This window comes from Lepus europaeus, chromosome X, assembly GCF_033115175.1.
Source record: "Lepus europaeus isolate LE1 chromosome X, mLepTim1.pri, whole genome shotgun sequence".
NCBI lineage: Eukaryota > Metazoa > Chordata > Mammalia > Lagomorpha > Leporidae > Lepus > Lepus europaeus.
This window is the reverse complement of record NC_084850.1, coordinates 85,555,159-85,576,385: the sequence shown is the minus strand read 5'-3', so window position 1 is coordinate 85,576,385 and position 21,227 is coordinate 85,555,159. Positions and strand designations below refer to the sequence as shown.

At 40.3% G+C, this 21,227-nt stretch overlaps 1 protein-coding gene across 1 annotated transcript in view; it reads right to left on the bottom strand.

Annotated features, from left to right (window-relative positions):
* The window catches only part of TEX11 (testis expressed 11), a 297,390-nt gene that overhangs the window by 124,434 nt on the left and 151,729 nt on the right, over nt 1-21,227 (bottom strand). Inside the window, exons 14-15 of the mRNA XM_062183085.1 lie at nt 19,883-19,968; nt 12,949-13,086 (exon numbers count right to left, since the gene is read on the bottom strand). Of these exons, the coding sequence (XP_062039069.1) occupies nt 12,949-13,086; nt 19,883-19,968 (224 nt within the window). The remainder of the gene's footprint in view (nt 1-12,948; nt 13,087-19,882; nt 19,969-21,227) is intronic.

The following is a 21,227-nucleotide window of genomic DNA, read 5'->3' as shown; positions in this document are numbered from 1 at the left end:
TAATTTTTAATAATTCCATACATGTCATCTCATGTCTGCTTCAATATTTTAATCTCATCCTCATCTCATGTCAGGGCCGGTGCCATGGCGCAGTAGGTTAATCTTCCACCTGCAGCGCTGGCATCCCATATGGGCGCCAGTTCTAGTCCTGGCTGCCCCTCTTCGAATCCAGCTCTCTGCTATGGCCTGGGAAAGCAGTAGAAGGTGGCCCAAGTGCTTGGGCCCCTACACCCGCGTGGGAGACCAGGAAGAAGCACTTGGCTCCTGGCTTCGGATCAGCACCGTTGCGGCCATTTGGGGAGTGAACCGACGGAAGGAAGACCTTTCTTTCTGTCTCTACCTCTCACTGTCTGTAACACTACCTTTCAAATAAATAAATAAAATCTTTTTAAAAATCACTTATTCTATAATACCAGGCACAGATTAGGCATCCAATAAATATTTGTTGACTTAACTTTGTGCCTCCATTAAGGTATTGTTACCTACAGCTGTATCAAATAACCCACAATTGACCTTCATTTCATATTTTCTTTAGAGCCTTTATATTTGCCCAGCTGCGTTTGTGGGAAAGGCTATACCTATATAAGCATTACAGAATAACTTCAAAATCAATGAGAAGCTGGTATAGCACAATCAGAGGCCACAGTGCCATCTAGTGAACAACAGCAGTTTACATCTGTTAACCACAAGCTTATTTTTTAGTCCTATAATGGAAGAGCATGAGTTTTGGAACTTTACATAGTAAATAGAAACAATATACCTAACGCATGAAACACAGTTGTTTTCATTTTAGGTCATATAAATATTCTATAAATAGTCTCATATTTATGACTTAAAAGTCTTACAGCCATTCTGTGGTTTGAGATTGTGCTTTAGTTCTACCAACCTACAGCAGCACTAATGACACCCATGTACCTACACCGCTGTTGCAAGCTAAGGGTGGGATTTCTGTACTGAGGGAAAGAGTACTTAGTTGTGTATTATCACTAACATACACAGACTACATCAAAACAATCCATTATCCATCTGTCAACTAACATTAAGGTTTTATTATACCTCACAGCAAAATCCCACTATATCAATATATGATAATTGCTTCTACATTTAGAACCCAAGCTCATTTCCTTAACATTTAAGTCTATCCAAGCCCATGACTTGAAACTAAATCCTTAAAAATCCTCAAAAATAATATATGAAAGTGAGGTACTATAACTTCCCCAAAGGCTGAGTCAGTGTCTATGAAACTACATTCTTTACTTTTGTCTCATGAAAAGTACTGGTGATACCTCTATGGATACTGGCCACCTAAAGTGTTGTATTTATATAACTTAGAAAACAAACCAAAGAAATTACCTATCCTTAGTATTGTCATCTCAAAGCAATGTTGCCAAATGTGTGAACTAATGAATCAGTAACCTAATCTAATACAATTTCAAATAAATCTATTCCTCAGCTCCTCGGATTCAGCCAAATTAACTTCTGATCCATGGTTCAATATGTCATTTTATGGCAAAATAAAAAAAAACCTGTTTCTCTCCCCAAAAAGAAAGAAGTAGAGCTACAGAAAATAATAGTGAGGTGATTTTGAATAATATAATCACATTCAGTTATGATAATCAAAGGGTACTCATAGATGCCCATCACTATTAATTCCCAATTATGCATAACATCAAGGACTGAGGAAATTTATTGACTGGTATTTATTGAATCTCTACTATTATTTCTTTCATGTAATGAGTACCTACTCTGTACTTGGCACTATGCTAGGTACCTGAGCAAATAAAGATATTGTCCTTGTCCTCAAGGAGGTGGCAGTTTAACGAGGGGCTAAGACAAGTACACAAATAATAAGAATATAAAGTAGGACAGAAGCACCTCAGGATAAACAAAAGTGTTAGGAAGTCTCAGAGGAAGGGCAAGACAAGGGAATTTCCTTAGGAGGCTAAGACTATCATTAAGAGCTAGGCTTTGAGAGGGGAAATTCAAAGAGTAAGAAAGAAGTAATTTGCAATGGAGAAGCATGGGAAAAAGTCCTAAGGGAGCAAAGCATATAAATCATGGTTAAGAAACCTCGACTGTAGGCAAACATAGTATACAATAGTCCCCCCTCCTTTATCCATGATTTTGCTTTCTTCAGTTTCAGTTACTCACAGTCAACCATGGTCCAAAAATATTACATGGAAAATTCCAGAAATAACTCATAAGTTTTATTTGCATGCAAATCTGGGTAGTAAGAGGCAATCTCGTGCTGTCCCATTCTATCCTACCTGGAACATGAATCACTTCCTTGTCCATCATGTCCACACTGCATTCATTACCTGCCCATTACACATTTGGTAGCCATCTCAGTTATCAAATCGACTGCTGCACTGTCACAAGTCTTGTGCTCAAGCAACCATTATTTTACTCACAATGATCTCAAAGCACAAGAGTAGGGGCCAGCGTTTTGGCACAGTGGGTTAAGCTACCACTGTGTTGCTGGCATCCCATATCCCGTATGCACTGCTTTGCAACCCAGCTGCTCTGTTCCCATCCAGTTCTCAGCTAATGTGCAAGGGTAAGCAGCAAAAGATGCCCCAAGTCCTTGGGCCCCTGCCACCCATGTAGGAAACCCAGATGGAGTTTCTGGGTCCTGGCTTCAGCCTGGCCCAGTCGTGGCAATTGCGAACATTTGGGGAGTAAACCAGTGGACAGATCTTTCTGTCTCTGACCTCTCTCTGTTGCTCTGCCTTTCAATTAAATAAATCTTAAAAAAATACACAAATTAATTTTTATTTAAAGCACAGTCTTGATGGCAGGTTGTTTTTTTAAAAAATAAAGATTTATTTATTTGAAAGGCAGAATTACAGAGAGGCAGAGGCAGAGAGAGGACTCCCATTTGCTGGTTCACTCCCCAAGTGACCACAAGGGTCGGAGCTGGGCCAATCCAAAGCCAGGAGCCAGGAGCTTCTTTCAGGTCTCCCACATGGATGCAGGGGCCCAAGCACTTGGGCCATCTTGTACTGCTTTCCCAGGCCATAGCAGAGAGCTGGATTGGAAGTGGATCAGCCGGGACTCAAACCAGTGTTCATATGGGATGCTGTCACTGCAGGTGGCAGCTTTACCCGCTATGCAGCCCTCTTGCTGGCAATCTGAATATGCCACAGAGAAGGTATAAAGAGCTTCCTTTATCATTTCACACCACTACAAGAAGAGTGAGAGAGAGAGAGAGAGAGAGAGAGAGAGAGAGACTACATTTGCATAACTTTTATTGCTGTATATTTTTATAACTATTCTATTTTGTTATTTGTTGTTATTCATCTTTTACTGTACTTAATTTATAAGTTATACTTTATCATGGATATGTATGTACAGTAAAAACATAGCAGATATAGGGTTCAGTACTATTTGCATTTTTAGGTATCCACTGGAGGTCTTGAAACTTGTCCCCTGCAGGTAAGAAGGAACTACTGTACAGGTAAAGGAAATAAAAGGGGATTAATTTATCTATAGATTATGAAGGGCCTTAACTGCTAAGGAATTTGGTTCTTATTTGCAGGGAGCCATTGAAGATTATTGAGCAAGTGACAATAATCAGAAGATTATTACAACAGTTGTAGAGGTAATGATGGTTTGGACTAGAATAATGAGATGATGTGGAAAGAGACAGCTGGTCAAGAATATCACAGAGGTAGAACTGACCAGACTTCACTGAACAGAGAGCTCATTGTACCCCCCAAAGAATAGAGAAGTAGATCTGAACTATGAGAGAGACTAAGATTTGAGATACAGATTTCACAATGGAGAGCTGAAATTAAGAAAACAGCTGATGGAGGTGGGTGTTTGGCACAGTGGTTTAAGTCACCACTTGAGACACCCACATCCCATATCAAATTGACTGGTTCAAGTCCTGGGTTCTCCTCTTCCCATCCAACTTCCTGCTAATGTGCATCCTGGGGGGCAGCAGACAATGGCACCCTACCCTCCATGTGGGAGACCTGAATGGAATTCCAGACTCCTGACTTCAGTCTGGCCCAGCTCTGACCGTTGTGAGCACTTGGAGAGTGAACCAGCAAATGGAAAATCTCTCTCAGTCTGTTTCTCTGTCTCTGTCTCTGTATGTGTGCCTTCCAAATAAAATGAATATAAATAAGTTAAAAAAGATTAAAAAGGAAGCAGTTGATGGATTATTGAGGAGAGAGTTTCAGAAGAAAGAAAAGGGACTAAATAAAAAAATGCATTTAACAAATGTGTTTTGAAAACTTACAATGCCAAGCATGTTTGTGGGTACTAGGAGTAAAATGGTGAAAAGACAGACATAGTACCTGCCCATAGCCAACATTTGTTTGGTTGAAAAGAGGAGAATTAGCCAGTCACAAAAGTGGAAAAGAAATAGTCAAAAGCAGTAAGATTAACAGCAGATTTATAGAAACCAAAGTGAAAGCTTCCAGAAGGATGAAGTAGTTGACAGTGTTATACTGTTCTGTGCTACAGAGAGATCAGATGACAAGGAGGACTGAGAAAAGATCATTAGACTTCATCACTACAAGGTCACTAATGATTTTCAAAAGAGCAGTTTATAGAACTATAGAAGTAAGGCCAGCGCTGCGGCTCAATAGGCTAATCCTCCGCCTGAGGCGCAGGCACACCGGGTTCTAGTCCCGGTCAGGGACCTAACAGATATCTACAGAATTTTTCATCCTACATCTAAAACTTTACATTCTTCTCAGCAGTACATGGAATCTTCTCTAGGATTGACCACATACTAGGCCATAAAGCAAGTCTCAGCAAATTCAAAAGAATTAGAATCATACCATGCAGCTTCTCAGACCATAAAGGAATGAAGCTGGAAATTAGCAACTCAGGAATCCCTAGAGCATATGCAAACACATGGAGATTAAACAACATGCTCCTGAATGAATAATGGGTCATAGAAGAAATCAAAAGAGAAATCAAAAACTTTCTGGAAGTAAATGAGGATAACAGCACAACATACCAAAACTTATGGGATACAGCAAAAGCAGTGTTAAGAGGAAAGTTTATATCAATAGGTGCCTACATCAAGAAATTGGAAAGGCACCAAATAAATGAGCTTTCAAGTCATCTCAAGGATCTAGAAAATCTGCAGCAAACCAGACCCAAATCTAGTAGGAGAAGAGAAATAATTAAAATCAGAGAAGAAATCAACAGGATTGAATCCAAAAAAACATTACAAAAAATCAGCCAAATGAGGAGCTGGTTTTTTTGAAAAAATAAACAAAATTGACACCCCATTGGCCCAATTAACTAAAAAAAGAAGAGAAAAGAACCCAAATCAATAAAATCAGAGATGAAAATGGAAACGCAACAACAGACACTACAGAAATAAAAAGAATCATCAGAAATTACTACAAGGACTTGTATGCCAGCAAACAGGGAAATCTATCAGAAATGGATAGATTCCTGGACACGTGCAACCCACCTAATTTGAACCAGGAAGACATAGAAATCCTAAACAGACCCATAACTGACACAGAAATTGAAACAGTAATAAAGGCCCTCCCAACTAAGAAAAGCCCAGGACCAGATGGATTCACTGCTGAATTCTACAAGACATTTAAATAAGAGCTAACTCCAATTCTTCTCAAACTATTCAGAACAATCGAAAAAGAGGGAATCCTCCCAAATTCTTTTTATGAAGCCAGCATCACCTTAATTCCTAAGCCGGAAAAAGATGCAGCATTGAAAGATAATTACAGACCAATATCCCTGATGAACATAGATGCAAAAATACTCAATAAAATTCTGGCCAATAGAATGCAACAACACATCAGAAAGATCATCCACCCAGACCAAGTGGGATTTATCCCTGGTATGCAGGGATGGTTCAACGTTCGCAAAACAATCAATGTGATACACCACATTAACAGACTGAAGAAGAAAAACCATATGATTCTCTCAATAGACGCAGAGAAAGCATTTGATAAAATACAACACCCTTTCATGATGAAAACTCTAAGCAAACTGGGTATGGAAGGAACATTCCTCAATACAATCAAAGCAACTTATAAAAAAACCCACGGCCAACATCCTATTGAATGGGGAAAAGTTGGAAGCATTTCCACTGAGATCTGGTACCAGACAGGGATGCCCACTCTCACCACTGCTATTCAATATAGTTCTGGAAGTTTTAGCCAGAGCTATTAGGCAAGAAAAAGAAATTAAAGGGATACAAATAGGGAAAGAAGAACTCAAACTATCCCTCTTTACAGATGATATGATTCTTTATTGAGGGTATCCAAAGAACTCTACTAAGAGACTATTGGAACTCATAGAAGAGTTTGGCAAAGTAGCAGGATATAAAATCAATGCACAAAAATCAACAGCCTTTGTAGACACAGGCAATGCCACGGCTGAGGAAGAACTTCTAAGATCAATCCTGTTCACAATAGCTACAAAAACAATCAAATACCTTGGAATAAACTTAACCAAGGATGTTAAAGATCTCTACGATGAAAATTACAAAACCTTAAAGAAAGAAATAGAAGAGGATACCAAAAAATGGAAAAATCTTCCATGCTCATGGATTGGAAGAATCAACATCATCAAAATGTTCATTCTCCCAAAAGCAATTTAGAGATTCAGTGCAATACCAATCAAAATACCGAAGACATTTTTCTGAGATCTGGAAAAAATGATGCTGAAATTCATATGGAGACACAGGAGACCTCGAATAGCTAAAGCAATCTTGTACAACAAAAACAAAGCCAGAGGCATCACAATACCAGATTTCAGGACATACTACAGGGCAGTTGTTATCAAAACAGCATGGTACTGGTACAGAAACAGATGGATAGACCAATGGAACAGAATAGAAACACCAGAAATCAATCCAAACATCTACAGCCAACTTATACTTGATCAAGAATCCAAAACCAATCCCTGGAGTAAGGACAGTCTATTCAATAAATGGTGTTGGGAAAATTGGATTTCCACGTGCAGAATCATGAAGCAAGACCCCACCTTTCACCTTACAGAAAAATTCACTCAACATGGATTAAAGACTTAATCTACGACCTGACACCATCAAATTAGTAGAGAGCATTGGAGAAACCCTGCAAGATATAGCTACCGGCAAAGACTTCCTAGAAAAGACCCTGGAGGCGCAGGCAGTCAAAGCCAAAATTAACATTTGGGATTGCATCAAATTGAGAAGTTTCTGTACTGCAAATGAAACAGTCAGGAGAATGAAGAGGCAACCGACAGAATGGGAAAAAAATATTTGCAAACTACGCAACAGATAAAGGGTTGATAACCAGAATCTACAAAGAAATCAAGAAACTCCACAACATCAAAACAAACAACCCATTTAAGAGATGGGCCAAGGACCTCAATAGACATTTTTCAAAAGAGGAAATCCAAGTGGCCAACAGACACATGAAAAAATGTTCAAGATCACTAGCAATCAGGGAAATGCAAATCAAAACCACAATGAGGTTTCACCTCACCCCGGTTAGAATGGCTCACATTCAGAAATCTACCAACAATAGATGCTGGAGAGGATGTTGGAAAAAGGGACACGAACCCACTGTTGGTGGGAATGCAAACTGGTAAAGCCACTATGGAAGTCAGTCTGGAGATTCCTCAGAAACCTGAATATAACCCTACCATACAACCCAGTCATACCACTCCTTGGAATTTACCCAAAGGAAATTAAATTGGCAAACAAAAAAGCGGTCTGCACATTAATGTTTATTGCAGCTCAATTCACAATAGCTAAGACCTGGAACCAACCCAAATGCCCATCAACAGTAGACTGGATAAAGAAATTATGGGACATGTACTCTATAGAATACTATACAGCAGTAAAAAACAATGAAACCCGGTCATTTGCAACAAGATGGAGGTATCTGGAAAACATTATGCTGAGTGAATTAAGCCAGTCCCAAAGGGACGAATATCATATGTTCTCCCTGATCAGCCACAACTAACTGAGCACCAAAGGGGAAACCTGTTGAAGTGAAATGGACACTATGAGAAACAGTGACTTGATCAGCCCTTGTCCTGACTGTTGATGTACAATGTAATACTTTATCCGTTTTAGTATTTTTTTGTTTCGTTTTGTTCTAGTACTATTGGTTGAACTCTGTAATTAACACACAATTATTCTTAGGTGTTTAAATTTTAACTGAAAAGTGATCCCTGTTAAATATAAGAGTGGGAATAAGAGAGGGGGGAGATGTACAATTTGGGACATGCTCAATCGGACTTGCCCCAAATGGTGGAGTTAGAAACGTGCCAGGGGATTCCAATACAATCCCATCAAGGTGGCATGTACCAATGTCATCTTACTAGTCCAAGTTATCAATTTCAGTTCACAATTGATCACACTGATAGGTCTAAGATTCAAAGGGCTCACATAAACAAGACTAGTGTCTGCTAATACTAACTGATAGAATCAAAAAGGGAGAGAATGATCCAACATGGGAAGCGGGATACACAGCAGACTCATAGAATGGCAGATGTTCTTTTTTTTTTTTTTTTTTGACAGGCAGAGTGGACAGTGAGAGAGAGAGACAGAGAGAAAGGTCTTCCTTTTGCCGTTGGTTCACCCTCCAATGGCTGCCGCGGTAGGCGCGCTGCGGCCGGCGCACCGTGCCGATCCGATGGCAGGAGCCAGGTGCTTATCCTGGTCTCCCATGGGGTGCAGGACCCAAGGACTTGGGCCATCCTCCACTGCACTCCCTGGCCACAGCAGAGAGCTGGACTGGAAGAGGGGCAACCGGGACAGGATCGGTGCCCCGACCGGGACTAGAACCCGGTGTGCTGGCGCCGCAAGGTGGAGGATTAGGCTAGTGAGCCGCGGCGCCGGCCAAATGGCAGATATTCTAAACAGCACTCTGGCCTCAGAATCAGCCCTTAAGGTATTTGGATCTGGCTCAAGAGCCCATGAGAGTATTTTAGGCATGGAAAGCCAAGACACTCTGGAAAAAAAAAAAAGAAGACCTAAATGAAAGATCTCTGCGAGAGAGATCCCAGCAGAAAGAACAGGCCATCAAAGAAGGAGGTACCTTTCTCTGAAGGGAGAAGAGAACTTCCACTTTGACTATGACCCTGTCAGAATAAGATCAAAGTCAGCGAACTCAAAAGGCTTCCATAGCCTTAGCAACTCATGACTAGAGCCTAGGGAGAGTACTGATGCTATAAACAAGAGTGTCAAATTGTTAAGTCAACAACAGGAGTAACTCTGTACTTACTTCTCATGTGGGATCTGTCCTTAATGTGTTGTCCAATGTGAAGTAATGCTATAACTAGTACTGAAACAGTATTTTTACACTTTGTGTTTCTGTGTGGGTGCAAACTGATGAAATCTTTACTTAATATATACTAAATCGATCTTCTGTATATAAAGATAAATGAAAATGAATCTTGATGTGAATGGAATGGGAGAGGAAGTGGGAGATGGGAGGGGTGCGAGTGGGAGGGAAATTATGGGGGGTAGCCATTGTAATCCATAAACTGTACTTTGGAAATTTATATTTACTAAATAAATAAATAAATAAATAAAAATTTTAAAAAAAGATATATCTGGTTTCCTGCTCTCTTTCTCCCTGTCCCCTTTCACTACTAACACTGAACTCCGAGTTACAGGTTAAATCCTATACTAGACTCCAGGACTAAGTTTAGCATCAGTTAGAGGAGACTTAAGAAGTACTGAAGTCAGGGAAAACTGAATCTTGTCACCTTGTATTTCTCTTTTGGAAATCGTCTGGCTCCCTATGCAAGGACTCTCATCTTAAAAGTACCCTTATATCCCAGTCCCTTTAGATTTATGGTTCTATCTTGCTCTTTTTAGCCTGCCTACCTTTCTCCATTACCACACCTCAAAGATTTCAGTACTGCTTCTGAGTCCACATCTGTGGTTGAAGCCCTGTTCATTGCCCATATGCTTATATGAGCCAATTACCAGTATACCTGACTTAAGGAACATTTTCAACACTTCAATTTCCCTCATTGCCATGATCTGCTTATCTGCCCATTAGGATACCCTGATAACAGCTGCTTGGCTGAGTTCAAAATGATCATGCCTTGTTCATCTCTGTAAGCTCAGAGCCTAGCACAGTATCTGGAACTTTGAGTTCTCTTTCTTTTTTTTTTTTTTTTACTTTTTTTTTTTTGACAGGCAGAGTGGACAGTGAGAGAGAGACAGAGAGAAAGGTCTTCCTTTTGCCATTGATTCACCCTCCAATGGCCGCCGCGGTAGCACGCTACGGCCGGCGCACCGCGCTGTTCCGATGGCAGGAGCCAGGTGCTTCTCCTGGTCTCCCATGAGGTGCAGGGCCCAAGCACTTGGGCCATCCTCCACTGCACTCCCTGGCCACAGCAGAGAGCTGGCCTGGAAGAGGGGCAACCAGGACAGGATCGGTGCCCCGACCGGGACTAGAACCCGGTGTGCCGGCGCCGCAAGGCGGAGGATTAGCCTGTTGAGCCACGGCGCCGGCCTTGAGTTCTCTTTCTACATTAACTAGCTGCTTAGATATCATACAAAACGGCCTGCAGATGTACCCATTCCCTAAATGGCATGTTTGCAACTAGGTACAGCCAGGGGCCTTCCCAATCTGCCTGGCCCACTGAGTCATTAAATCATGGCAAGTACAAAAGCCATGTCTTGGGGCCAACGCTGTGGTGTAGTGGATTAAACTGCCACCTGCAATGCCAGCATCCTATATGGACACTGGTTTGAGTCCCAGATGCTCACTTCCGATCCTGTTCCCTGCTAATGTGCCTGGGAAAGCAGCAGAGGATGGCCCGAGCGTTTGGGGTCCTTTTACCCATGTCAGAGACCCAAATGAAGCTCTTGGCTCCTAGCTTTGGTCTGGCCCAGCCTTGGCCATTTTGGCCGCCATCTGAGGACTGAACCAGAGGACAGAAGATATTCTCTCTCTCTCTCTCTCTCTCTCTCTCTCTCTGACAGGCAGAGTGGACAGTGAGAGAGAGAGACAGAGAGAAAGGTCTTCCTTTTTCCGTTGGTTCACCCCCAATGGCCACTGCGGCCAGCGCACTGCGGCCGGCGTACCGCACTGATCCGAAGCCGGAGCCAGGTGCTTCTTCTGGTCTCCCATGCGGGCACGGGGTCCAAGGACTTGGGCCATCCTCCACTGCACTCCCGGGCCACAGCAGAGAGCTGGACTGGAAGAGGGGCAACCGGGACAGAATCCAGTGCCCCGACCGGGACTAGAACCCGGGGTGCCGACGCCGCAGGTGGAGGATTAGCCTATTGAGCCATGGCGCCGGGCATTCTTTCTCTCTCCCTCTCCCTTCTCTCTCTCCCCTCTCCCCTCTCCCTCTCTCTCTCTCTCCCCTTCTTCTCTCCCTGCAACTCTGCCTTTCAAATAAATAAATAGATCTTTACAAAAAAAGTCACGTCTTTTACAGGGCATGAGGTAAATAACAGACAATTATATATTTGAAACAGACAATGTACTCTTTGCCGAAATATAGTGGATTAAGTAACAATCTGTATGATCATCTTCTTTGCATGTCTTAAACAGTAGGCAACTATCTTTCTAAAACAGTTAAATACTATGCTTGTGCAGAAATACGATGAATTAAGTAACACTTCAACTTTTCTTCCAGTACTATGAATTCATAACATATAAACCAAATAATAAGCATTCTTTTGAAAGAAAAGCTCAAGTATTTAGTCAGATAAATAACTCTTCAAAGATAAACAGGTCTTCAAAGAAAATACCTGAAATTATTACCCTTAATCATGAATTTCTCCCTGAAACTGTCATTACAACTTCAAAGGCAATGAAAAATCTTCACATTTAATTTGGGTCCACATGTGTCCTTCTCGTTTTAGTCCTTCCCAGAGCCAATACCCCCACATAATGTGCACGTGGATGATACCGAGAAGAAGAACTGTTTCAAGTGTTCTAAGAAGCATGAACGTCTCTATCCATACAGGAGTTTTTTTTTTTTTATCTCATTTGCCTTTTAGAATTTCGTCCTGATAAGAAATCAATTACTCTAAAAAAAAAACAAAACAAACAAACAAAAAAAAACAACTCCTGCTAATCAAGAAATAAGTTTACTGCCCAGGAAGTATCACAATGAGTTACTAAAATCTCCTTTAATAAAAAAAAATGCAAAACCAAAAAAAAAAAAAAAGAAATCAATTACTCGATGTTTTCTAGAGTTGTTCAAAAGGCAAGAGATAACATACCCAGAATCTAAAAGAATGGTAACTTCATTAAAATATTAGCTCTCAATGAATGCTTAACAAAAAATGCGTACCTTAAAATTTAGTCTGCCGGGGCCGGCGCTGTGGAGTAGTGGGTTAATGCCCTGGCCTGAAGCGCTGGCATCCCATATGGACGCCGGTTCGAGACCCAGCTGCTCCACTTCCGATCCAGCTCTCTGCTATGGCCTGGGAAAGCAGTACAAGATGGCCCAAGTCCTTGGGCCCCTGCACCCACGTTGGAGACCCAGAAGAAGCTCCTGGCTCCTGGCTTCGGATCGGCACAGCTCCAGCCGTTGCGGCCAACTGGAGAGTGAACCATCGGATAAAGACCTCTCTCTCTCTCTCTCTCTCTCTATCTATCTTTACCTCTCTCTGTAACTCTTTCAAATAAATAAATAAATCTTTAAAAAATTTTTGTGTGCTTTAAAGGACAACATTGCAGATGGTTAATAGCAGATAACTTTGTTTAGGAGTTCCAGTGATATATTACCTCTCAGAATAGGGTGCAAAAATAAACAGTAAGTTATGGAATTAATGAACATCTAAATTCTCTATCCCTTTGGGAAGTTCCACTCCATGTTTACAGTGTACAAATCAAGAAAAATGTCAATTTGACCTGTTCTGTATGAAGTAACTCTCGGACATCCTAAACTGACAGCCAAGAAGTCACAACACTACATCTATCTCTCTGCCACTGTACATAAGAATATTTGCTGCCCCTTAAAATAGATAAATCAAAGGACCTTATCAAGTTGTTTCAAATGCAGGTAACAGGAAGCCACATTCCTATATAGTTTGGACAAGTCCAGATCTGTTTTATCAGATTCATAAATCTTCAGAGAATAATTATACCAGTGTACGGCATCTTCATAATCTTGCACCTGGAATTTAAAAAGAAGTAACAAAATCACAGACATCTTTACAGTTGACCATGACTTATCCCATCACCTCTGAACAAAAACAAAAGATAGTATCGATTGTTTTAGACAACCAAAACACAACACTCTTTCTATTGAATTCTAAGTGCCTTTCATGATCAGTCTTGGTCAATTTAAGCTTTACGTAAAGTGGCAATCAATATTCTCTATTTTTCTTTCACATTATACATTTCATACATAGGTAAAAAGGGTCTCAGAGGGTGGTGAACAACCTCCAGAAAACCCAAAATCCATTTTAAAGTTATTAAAACAATGACAGGAATTTTAAAAGAGAACACCCATCATTCACCATTTTAATACAACTATATGCACTTTTCTGTGTTCCATTTTACATTTATCCTTTCATATATTTGCAGTTAAAAGTCATAGCTTACATAGATTTTCATGTTCTATTCTTTACACTTAATTTTTATATACATACAAAATCTGTATTGCCATGTAGTTTTTAGTTATTAAGGGACATATAATATTTAAACAATCAAGGTTTTTTTGGCATTGTATATCTGGTGAATTTCCAGGTTTTTCATTATCATAATTAATGCTACTGTATTTTTGAATAGTTTTTTTTTCTTTTGAGTCATTTTGACATTGTCAATGGTAAGAAGCTATTAGGACAAAACATGACAGAAATAGCCTGATAATTTTTTTGCAATCTAAGAAAACTGAGATTGCTCATAAACACTGAGGTGAGATAAATGAGTCCCTTGTACCAGATCAAGAAACTTCGCAGTTTTCAATCAGGACCAGGAGTCATTAGGACCTTCAAGGAATAAAGTGACCTCTTCGACTAAAAACAATTGTGCTGACCAGGTGACAGACTGTCTTGACTATTTAGAAATAAGATTAGATTCTTCTCAGGGTTGAGAGTGGAAATTTGAAAAAAATCATTCAGCAAGAGTGGTAAATGAGGAAAAAGGGGAAAAATCAATAGGAGAAGGGGAATTTTGAAGTAGTTTTTCACTTACTCAGTCAAGACATAAATCAAAGCCCTCTGAAAGAGAACTAGAATACCATTCTGATTTGCAGCAGCATCTCAGCACAAGCCTGAAGTCTATGCAGGCTCCTATAAGGAATTTTTTTCCCTAGCCTGAGCCTAATTGCTTGATTCTTTAACTTTGTTCCATTTCTCTTCTCTTCCTTTTCTCTTTACCTTTAACTCTCCTACAAAACTCAACATCATTTTTTAAAAAACTTACTTGACAGGTAGAGTTATAGACAGTGAGAGATAGACAGAGAGAAAGGTCTTCCTTCCATTTTCCTTCCATTGGTTCACCCCCCAAATGGCTGCTACAGCCGGAACTGTGCCAATTCAAAGCCAGGAGCCAGGTGCTTCCTCTGGGTTTCCCACGCAGGTGCAGGGGCCCAAGGACCTGGGCCATCCTCCACTGCCTTCCCAGGCCACAGCAGAGAGCTGGACTGGAAGAAGAGCAGCCAGGACTAGACTGGCGCCCATATGGGATGCCGGTGCTGCAGGCGGAGGATTAACCAAGTGAGCCACGGCACTGGCCCTCAACATCATTTTTTTAAAACAACCTCACTGAAGTAAAAATGGCATACAAGAAGATACACATATTTAAAGCGTACAATTTGACAGACTTTGCATGTATGAGCTATGAGCTGAAGGCAATATAACAGACAAGGCAGTGAGTTTCCTTTGGAATTCATCACTCCAGCTTCCCATCTCATGTTCAAGCAACCAAGGACTTGCTTTCTGTAACTACTCATTAATTTCCATTTTATGGGCTTTTATACAATTGACTCATCTAAAACATCATTTTTTTATTTAATGAATTAATGTCAAGATTTCCTCCTGTTATTACATGTATCAATGGATCATTCCTTTTTATTACTGACTAGTATTTCCTTATATGGATATACCGCAGTTTACTTATCAATTCACTTGTTTCTAGTTTTTGGCATGTATTAGGCTACCTGAAATTGTCTCTCATCTCACTGATGCTCTTTTAATTTTTTAAAGAGTTTTCTCTATGTATCTCTCTTCAAGTTCACAAATAAATTCTTTCTCCTAAAATGTGTGATTTGATGTTAATATTATTCAATAAATATTTCATCCTAGATATTATAACATACTTCTGAAAGTTTGATTTGGTTCTTTTTGTATCTTCTATTCCTTTATTTAACTTTTACTTTTTAAAAAAAAAAGGCTTATCTATTTATTTTTATTTATTTGAAAGGTAGATTAACAGAAAGAGAAAGACAGAGGACTTCCATCTGCTGGTTCACTCCCCAAATGCCCACAATAGCTGAGGCTGGGTGAAGCAGAAGCCAGGATCCAGGAACTCCATCCAGGTCACCCGCATGGGTGGCAGGGACCAAACTAGTTCAGTCATCATATGCTGCCTCCCAGGTGTGCATTAGCAGGAAGCTGGATCAGAAATGGAGGCAGGAGGCCGGTGCCATGCGGTAGCTGGTAAAGCCTGCAGTGCCAGCAACCCATATGGGTGCCAGTTCAAGTCCCGGCTGCTCCACTTCCAATCCAGCTCTCTGCTATGGCCTGGGAAAGCAGTACAAGATGGCCCAAGTCCTTGGGCCCCTGCACCCGCGTGGGAGACCCAGAGGAAGCTCCTGGCTCCTGGCTTCGGATCGGCACAGCTCTGTCCGTTGCAGTCATCTGAGGAGTGAACCAGTGGATGGAAGACCTCTCTATCTCTGCCTCTCTGTAACTCTGCCTTTCAAATAAATACATAAATTAAAAAATAAAAAAAGAAGTGAAGGCAGGACTCAATTCCAGGCCTTCAAATATGGGATGCGGGCATCCCAAGCAGTGGCTGGACTCACTGTGCCACAATCTCTGTCCCTCATCTACCTTAACTTTCTGAATGTATGGAAGAGTATTACAAAAGCTATTTTACTGTTCTCTCTTAATGCTAACTTTTGTGACAGTTTCAATTGTTTCTTTTCATTATAGGTTGTGTTTTCCTATCTCTTTGCATGTATTTCACTGAATGCTAGAAACTGTGAATTTTACCTTGCTAGGAGCTGTAAAGTTTTGTATTCCTATAAATATTCTTGACTCTGCTTTGGGAAATAATTAAGTTCCTTGGGATCAATTTGATTCTTTCACATCCTACTTTTTATGGTTATTTTAGGTGGGTCTGGAGCAGGGCTCAATGCAGGACTAATTATTTTCCACTATAGAGATAAGAACCTTCTGAGTTCTCTACCCAATGCCCCAAGAATTAGAGATTTTCCATTCTGAGTGGTAAGAACAGGCTCTATCCCCAGATACATGTTAGTGCACTGTTCCCTCTGATATTTTTAGAAGGTTATTTCCCTGGCTTCTGGTAGGTTCATTCCACAAACGTCCTGCTCAGTACACTGCTAGACACTGGAGGAGGACCCTCTGTTCACTAGGGTTCTCTCTGTGCTGTGCATTCCTCTCTGCTACTCTGTCCTATGCATGTTAGCTGCCTTGGTAACCTCAGACTCTCAGCTTCATCTCCCCAAATTAGGATGCTTGCCAGGCTCTACTTCTGCTACAGCCTGGGAACTCAAAGCAGTAAGCTGTGCAATTGTAGCTCATTTTCTATCTCCTCAGGAATAATTTTCCTTCATTGCACGATGTTCACTGTGATAAAAAAAGAAATCTTTTTTTTTCCATGTATTTTTTCCTTTTTTTTTTTCTGATGGGGCGTTGTTCGAGCAAAGACATAACCAGTCCTGTTGCTATGTTGGTTGGAAATAGAAGTACAGGGGTTGGGCACTGAGCATTGTAGGTTAAGCATCTGCCTACGACACCAGCATCTCATATGGGCGCCAGTTCAATTTCTGGCTGCTCCACTTCTGATTCAGCTCCCTGCTGATGCACTGGGAAAGCAGTAGAAGATGGTTCAAGTGCTTGGGCCCGTGCACCCAGAGGGGAGACCCAGAAGAAGCTTCCAGAAAAAACTTCTGGCTCCTGGTTTCAGATCAGCCCCACTCTGGCCATTGCAGCCATTTGGGGAGTGAACCAGTGGATGGAAGACCTCTGTCTCTATATAACTCTGCTTCTAAAATAAATAAATTATCTTTAAAAAGAAGTGCAAAACAACTTTGTTTTAAACAGTATATTTCATTTTATTTGCACAACCAACCAACATATGTATACTACGCTTAGAAGGAACTACAAGAGGAATTGAAAAAGTCTGTGGGGGCTGGTGCTGTGGCGCAGCAGGTAAAGCCGCCACCTGCAGTGCCAGCATCCCATATGGGTGCTGGTTCGAGTCCCGGCTGTTCCACTTCTGATCCAGCTCTCTGCTATGTCCTGGGAAAGCAGCAGAAGATGGCCCAAGTCCTTGGGCCCCTGCACCCATGTGGAAGACCCGGAGGAAGCTCCTGGCTCCTGGCTTCGGATCAGCGCAGCCCCAGCCACTGCAGCCAACTGGGGAGTGAACCAGCAGATGGAAGACCTCTCTCTCTCTCTGTCCTCTCTCTGTGTAACTCTGACTTTCAAATAAATAATAAATCTTTTTTTAAAAAGTATGCGGAATTAAAAGATAAGTTTACTTTGGTGCAAAATATTTTAAAATCATTGTGTAGTTTTTTTCATAACACATAGTTTCTATTAATTTTTTGAAGACCTTGTGTATATGCAGATTTCAAAATGTTTGGCCCCACAAAACTTAGGCTTTAATTCCATTTTTTTTTTTTTGGACAGGCAGAGTGGACAGTGAGAGAGAGAGAGACAGAGAGAAAGGTCTTCCTTTGCCGTTGGTTCACCCTCCAATGGCTGCCGTGGCTGACGCACTGCGGCCGGTGCACCGCGCTGATCCGAAGGCAGGAGCCAGGTGCTTCTCCTGGTCTCCCATGCGGGTGCAGGGCCCAAGAACTTGGGCCATCCTCCACTGCACTCCCGGGCCATAGCAGAGAGCTGGCCTGGAAGAGGGGCAACCGGGACAGAATCTGGCGCTCCGACTGGGACTAGAACCTGGTGTGCCGGCGCCGCTAGGCGGAGGATTAGCCTGTTGAGCCACGGCGCCGGCCTTTTAATTCCATTTTCTATGAACTTTTTGATATACCCTCATACACCAAAATTTTAAGAATAAACAAGTTATGAATGATTGTATCTTAAAATTTATGTTTAGTTTTAAATGTTTCTGCAGAAACCTTGGTTGTTTTGTAAAAAGTTTTTTTAATAAAAAAGATACTGACTTTCAAAAGTATTTTTTTATCTACTTGAAAGACAGACAAGAGAGAGAGAGAAACTCTAATCCACTGGTTTACTACCCAAATGCCTGCAACAACAAGGACTGGGCCAGGCTGAAGTCAGAAGCCTGGAATCTCCCATGTGGGTGACAGAGGCCCAAGTACTTGAGTCATCATTCGCTGCCTCCCAGGATGCATTAGGAAGAAGTTGGATTGGAAGCAGAAGCGGCAGAACTTCATTGAATGGCACTCTAATATGGAATGTTGACATCCCAAGCAGCAGTTTAAACTACTGTGCCATAATACCTGTCCTGGGGTTTAAATATTTTATTTATATTTTTGCACTTTTTTTTCATTGCACTAAAACTTTTTTAAAATTTATTTTTATTGATTTAATTTATATAGAGCGAGCTACCTTTTGCTGGTTCACCCCCAAAATGCCTGCAACGACTAATGCTGGGATGGGACAAAGAATTCATTTCAGGTCTCCAATGTGGGTGGCAGGAACCCAATTACTTTAGCCATCACCACTGCCTTCCAGGGTCCACATCAGCAGGAAGCTGGAGTCAGGAACTGGAGCCAGGCATTGAGCTCAGATATGCTGATATCTTAACTTCAAGGGCAAATGTCCACCCGTATGCACCATGACTTTTTTTATAAAAGATTTATTTTATTTGAAAAACAGAGTAATAGAGAGACAGGGGGAAGACACAGAGAGATCTTCCATCCATTGGTTTACTCCCCAAATGGCCACAATGAAATGCCAATGTTGTAGATGGTGGTTTAACCCATTTATGCCATGACACTGGCCCTTTGTCATGACTTTTTTTTAAAAGAATTACTTATTTATTTGAAAGGCTGAGTTATAGAGAGACAAAGGCAGAGAGATAGAGGCAGAGAGACAGAAATCGGCCCAGCTCCAGACATCATGGCCATTTGGGGAGTGAACCAGTGGAAGGAAGATTTCTTTCTCTCTCCTTTTATTTCTGCCTTTCAAATAAATAAATATATGTTTTTTTTAAAAAAATTACATTCTTATATTTAATATCAGTGATGTCTTTTCCCTATGTTGTAAACTCTCAATGAGAAGAAATCAAGTTTATTAAATGTTTATGTAGTTTTATTTATTTGAAATGCAGAGAGAGAGAGAAAGAAAGAAAGAAACTTCCATCTGCTGGTTCACTCCCTAAATGCCTACAACAGTTGGGGTTAGGCTAGACTGAAGCCAAGAGACTGGAACCATCCTGGTTTTTCACATGGGTAGCAGAGACCCAAGCACTGGACCCATCACCTGCTGCCTCCCAGGCATTAACAGGAATCTATATCACAAAGAGAAGTGGACTTAATTCCAGGCACATCCCAAGTGACAATTTAACCTGACGATCACGATGACCACCTCATGTCTTATTATTTCTGAGTGAACTCTTGTACAATTCGCATTAACATTCTGCATTACGAATATTTATTAAATACATTGTATATGAACAGAGAGATTATTAAACTATTTGGTGCTCTATGATTTTTAGAATGAGCACACTGTTATCTGTTACAGTAGAGAAAGTATATACAGAATGAAAATAGATTATTCTCAAACCTCAAAACTTCTGGCAGCTTTTTTCCACAAAACGTCTTGTAAGAAGCATATTAATTCTGTTGTCAGTCGTTTTCCTGCTTGGTGACCTAATGAAAAAGAAACTCAAGCTTTGAAAACAAGAATCTAGATCTATTACATTAAAAAGTGCTAACTATACTCAGAACCTATAATATTTAAGTAATGGTTACAAAAACAATCGGATCCAGACAGGATTTCATCATTAATTTTAGGCTTACTACCAAAATTGATTATATAATATAATCAGAGTTTGCTAGATTCACAGTAATTCCCCCATCAATCTGTGATAGTTTTCCAGCCTAGTTTCTTTTTAACTTATTTTACACGTTCAAATTAGATCATCATCTGGGGCCTTAATAAGGTTATTGTGAGTGAGCAGACAGCAATGCCAGAAATCATTAATAAGAAGTGTTTATACTATTATGTACTAAATAGATCAGATCAAGTTCACAAGAAAGGCCAATTATACCTTAAAGCCTTTGTAAAATACTTTAAGCCCACACTTACACATAAACTTTATTACTTTAATCGTAACTTGTGTCTGATTGTTTCTGGTCTAGACATTTACAGGGTTCAAATACATTAGATTAAGGTAAAGTCCAAACTATAATTGAATTCTATATGCTCTTCTCTTCTGCCCCTTTGGCACAAACTATCAATTTTCCCCAAAAGTCTTGATTAGAACACTAAGAATCTCTGACCTTCTAGCTCAGTCAGCACATGTGGTTTATTCTGTGACTTGGTTGAAGATACTTGTATGAGAGTAAATAGCTAATAACACCCCAAGAGTATAAGTGTATACTTATATATTATAGTAAAGTTTTGCCTAACTTAAATTTTAAGGAAAAGAGTTATTCCATATAATCAAGTTTTTAGTTAGGTGACAGCTTACTTTCTTTAAATATAAAACATTTTTACTTTAAAGTCTAAATATTTACAGGAAAGTTATTCTTTCTAATAAATTAAATTTCTTAAGCACAACTTAATATACTTTGACTACTCAAGGTCAAAAATATTATTAACATATCACAGTGATGCCTTTGGAAGTTATTGTATACTATATATTGCTGTATTTTTTTTTTAAATTTTGAATCTATTTTACAAAACTTCTAGCATTTTCCCCTCCATTCTGGTCAGTTAAGTGTTTATTACCCTGTGGACCCTCCTTCTAATTTCCAATATGCTATTATTAAAATGCTAAAGTTGGAAAACCATATAACCAAGATTATAAAACGGGGCCTAAAAATAATTGGGTTCACAGTGAAGGTCTGGTGGGAGGTCTTCATCAGAAAAATATGGTTCATAGAATCTAGAGTTCAAAATGCTC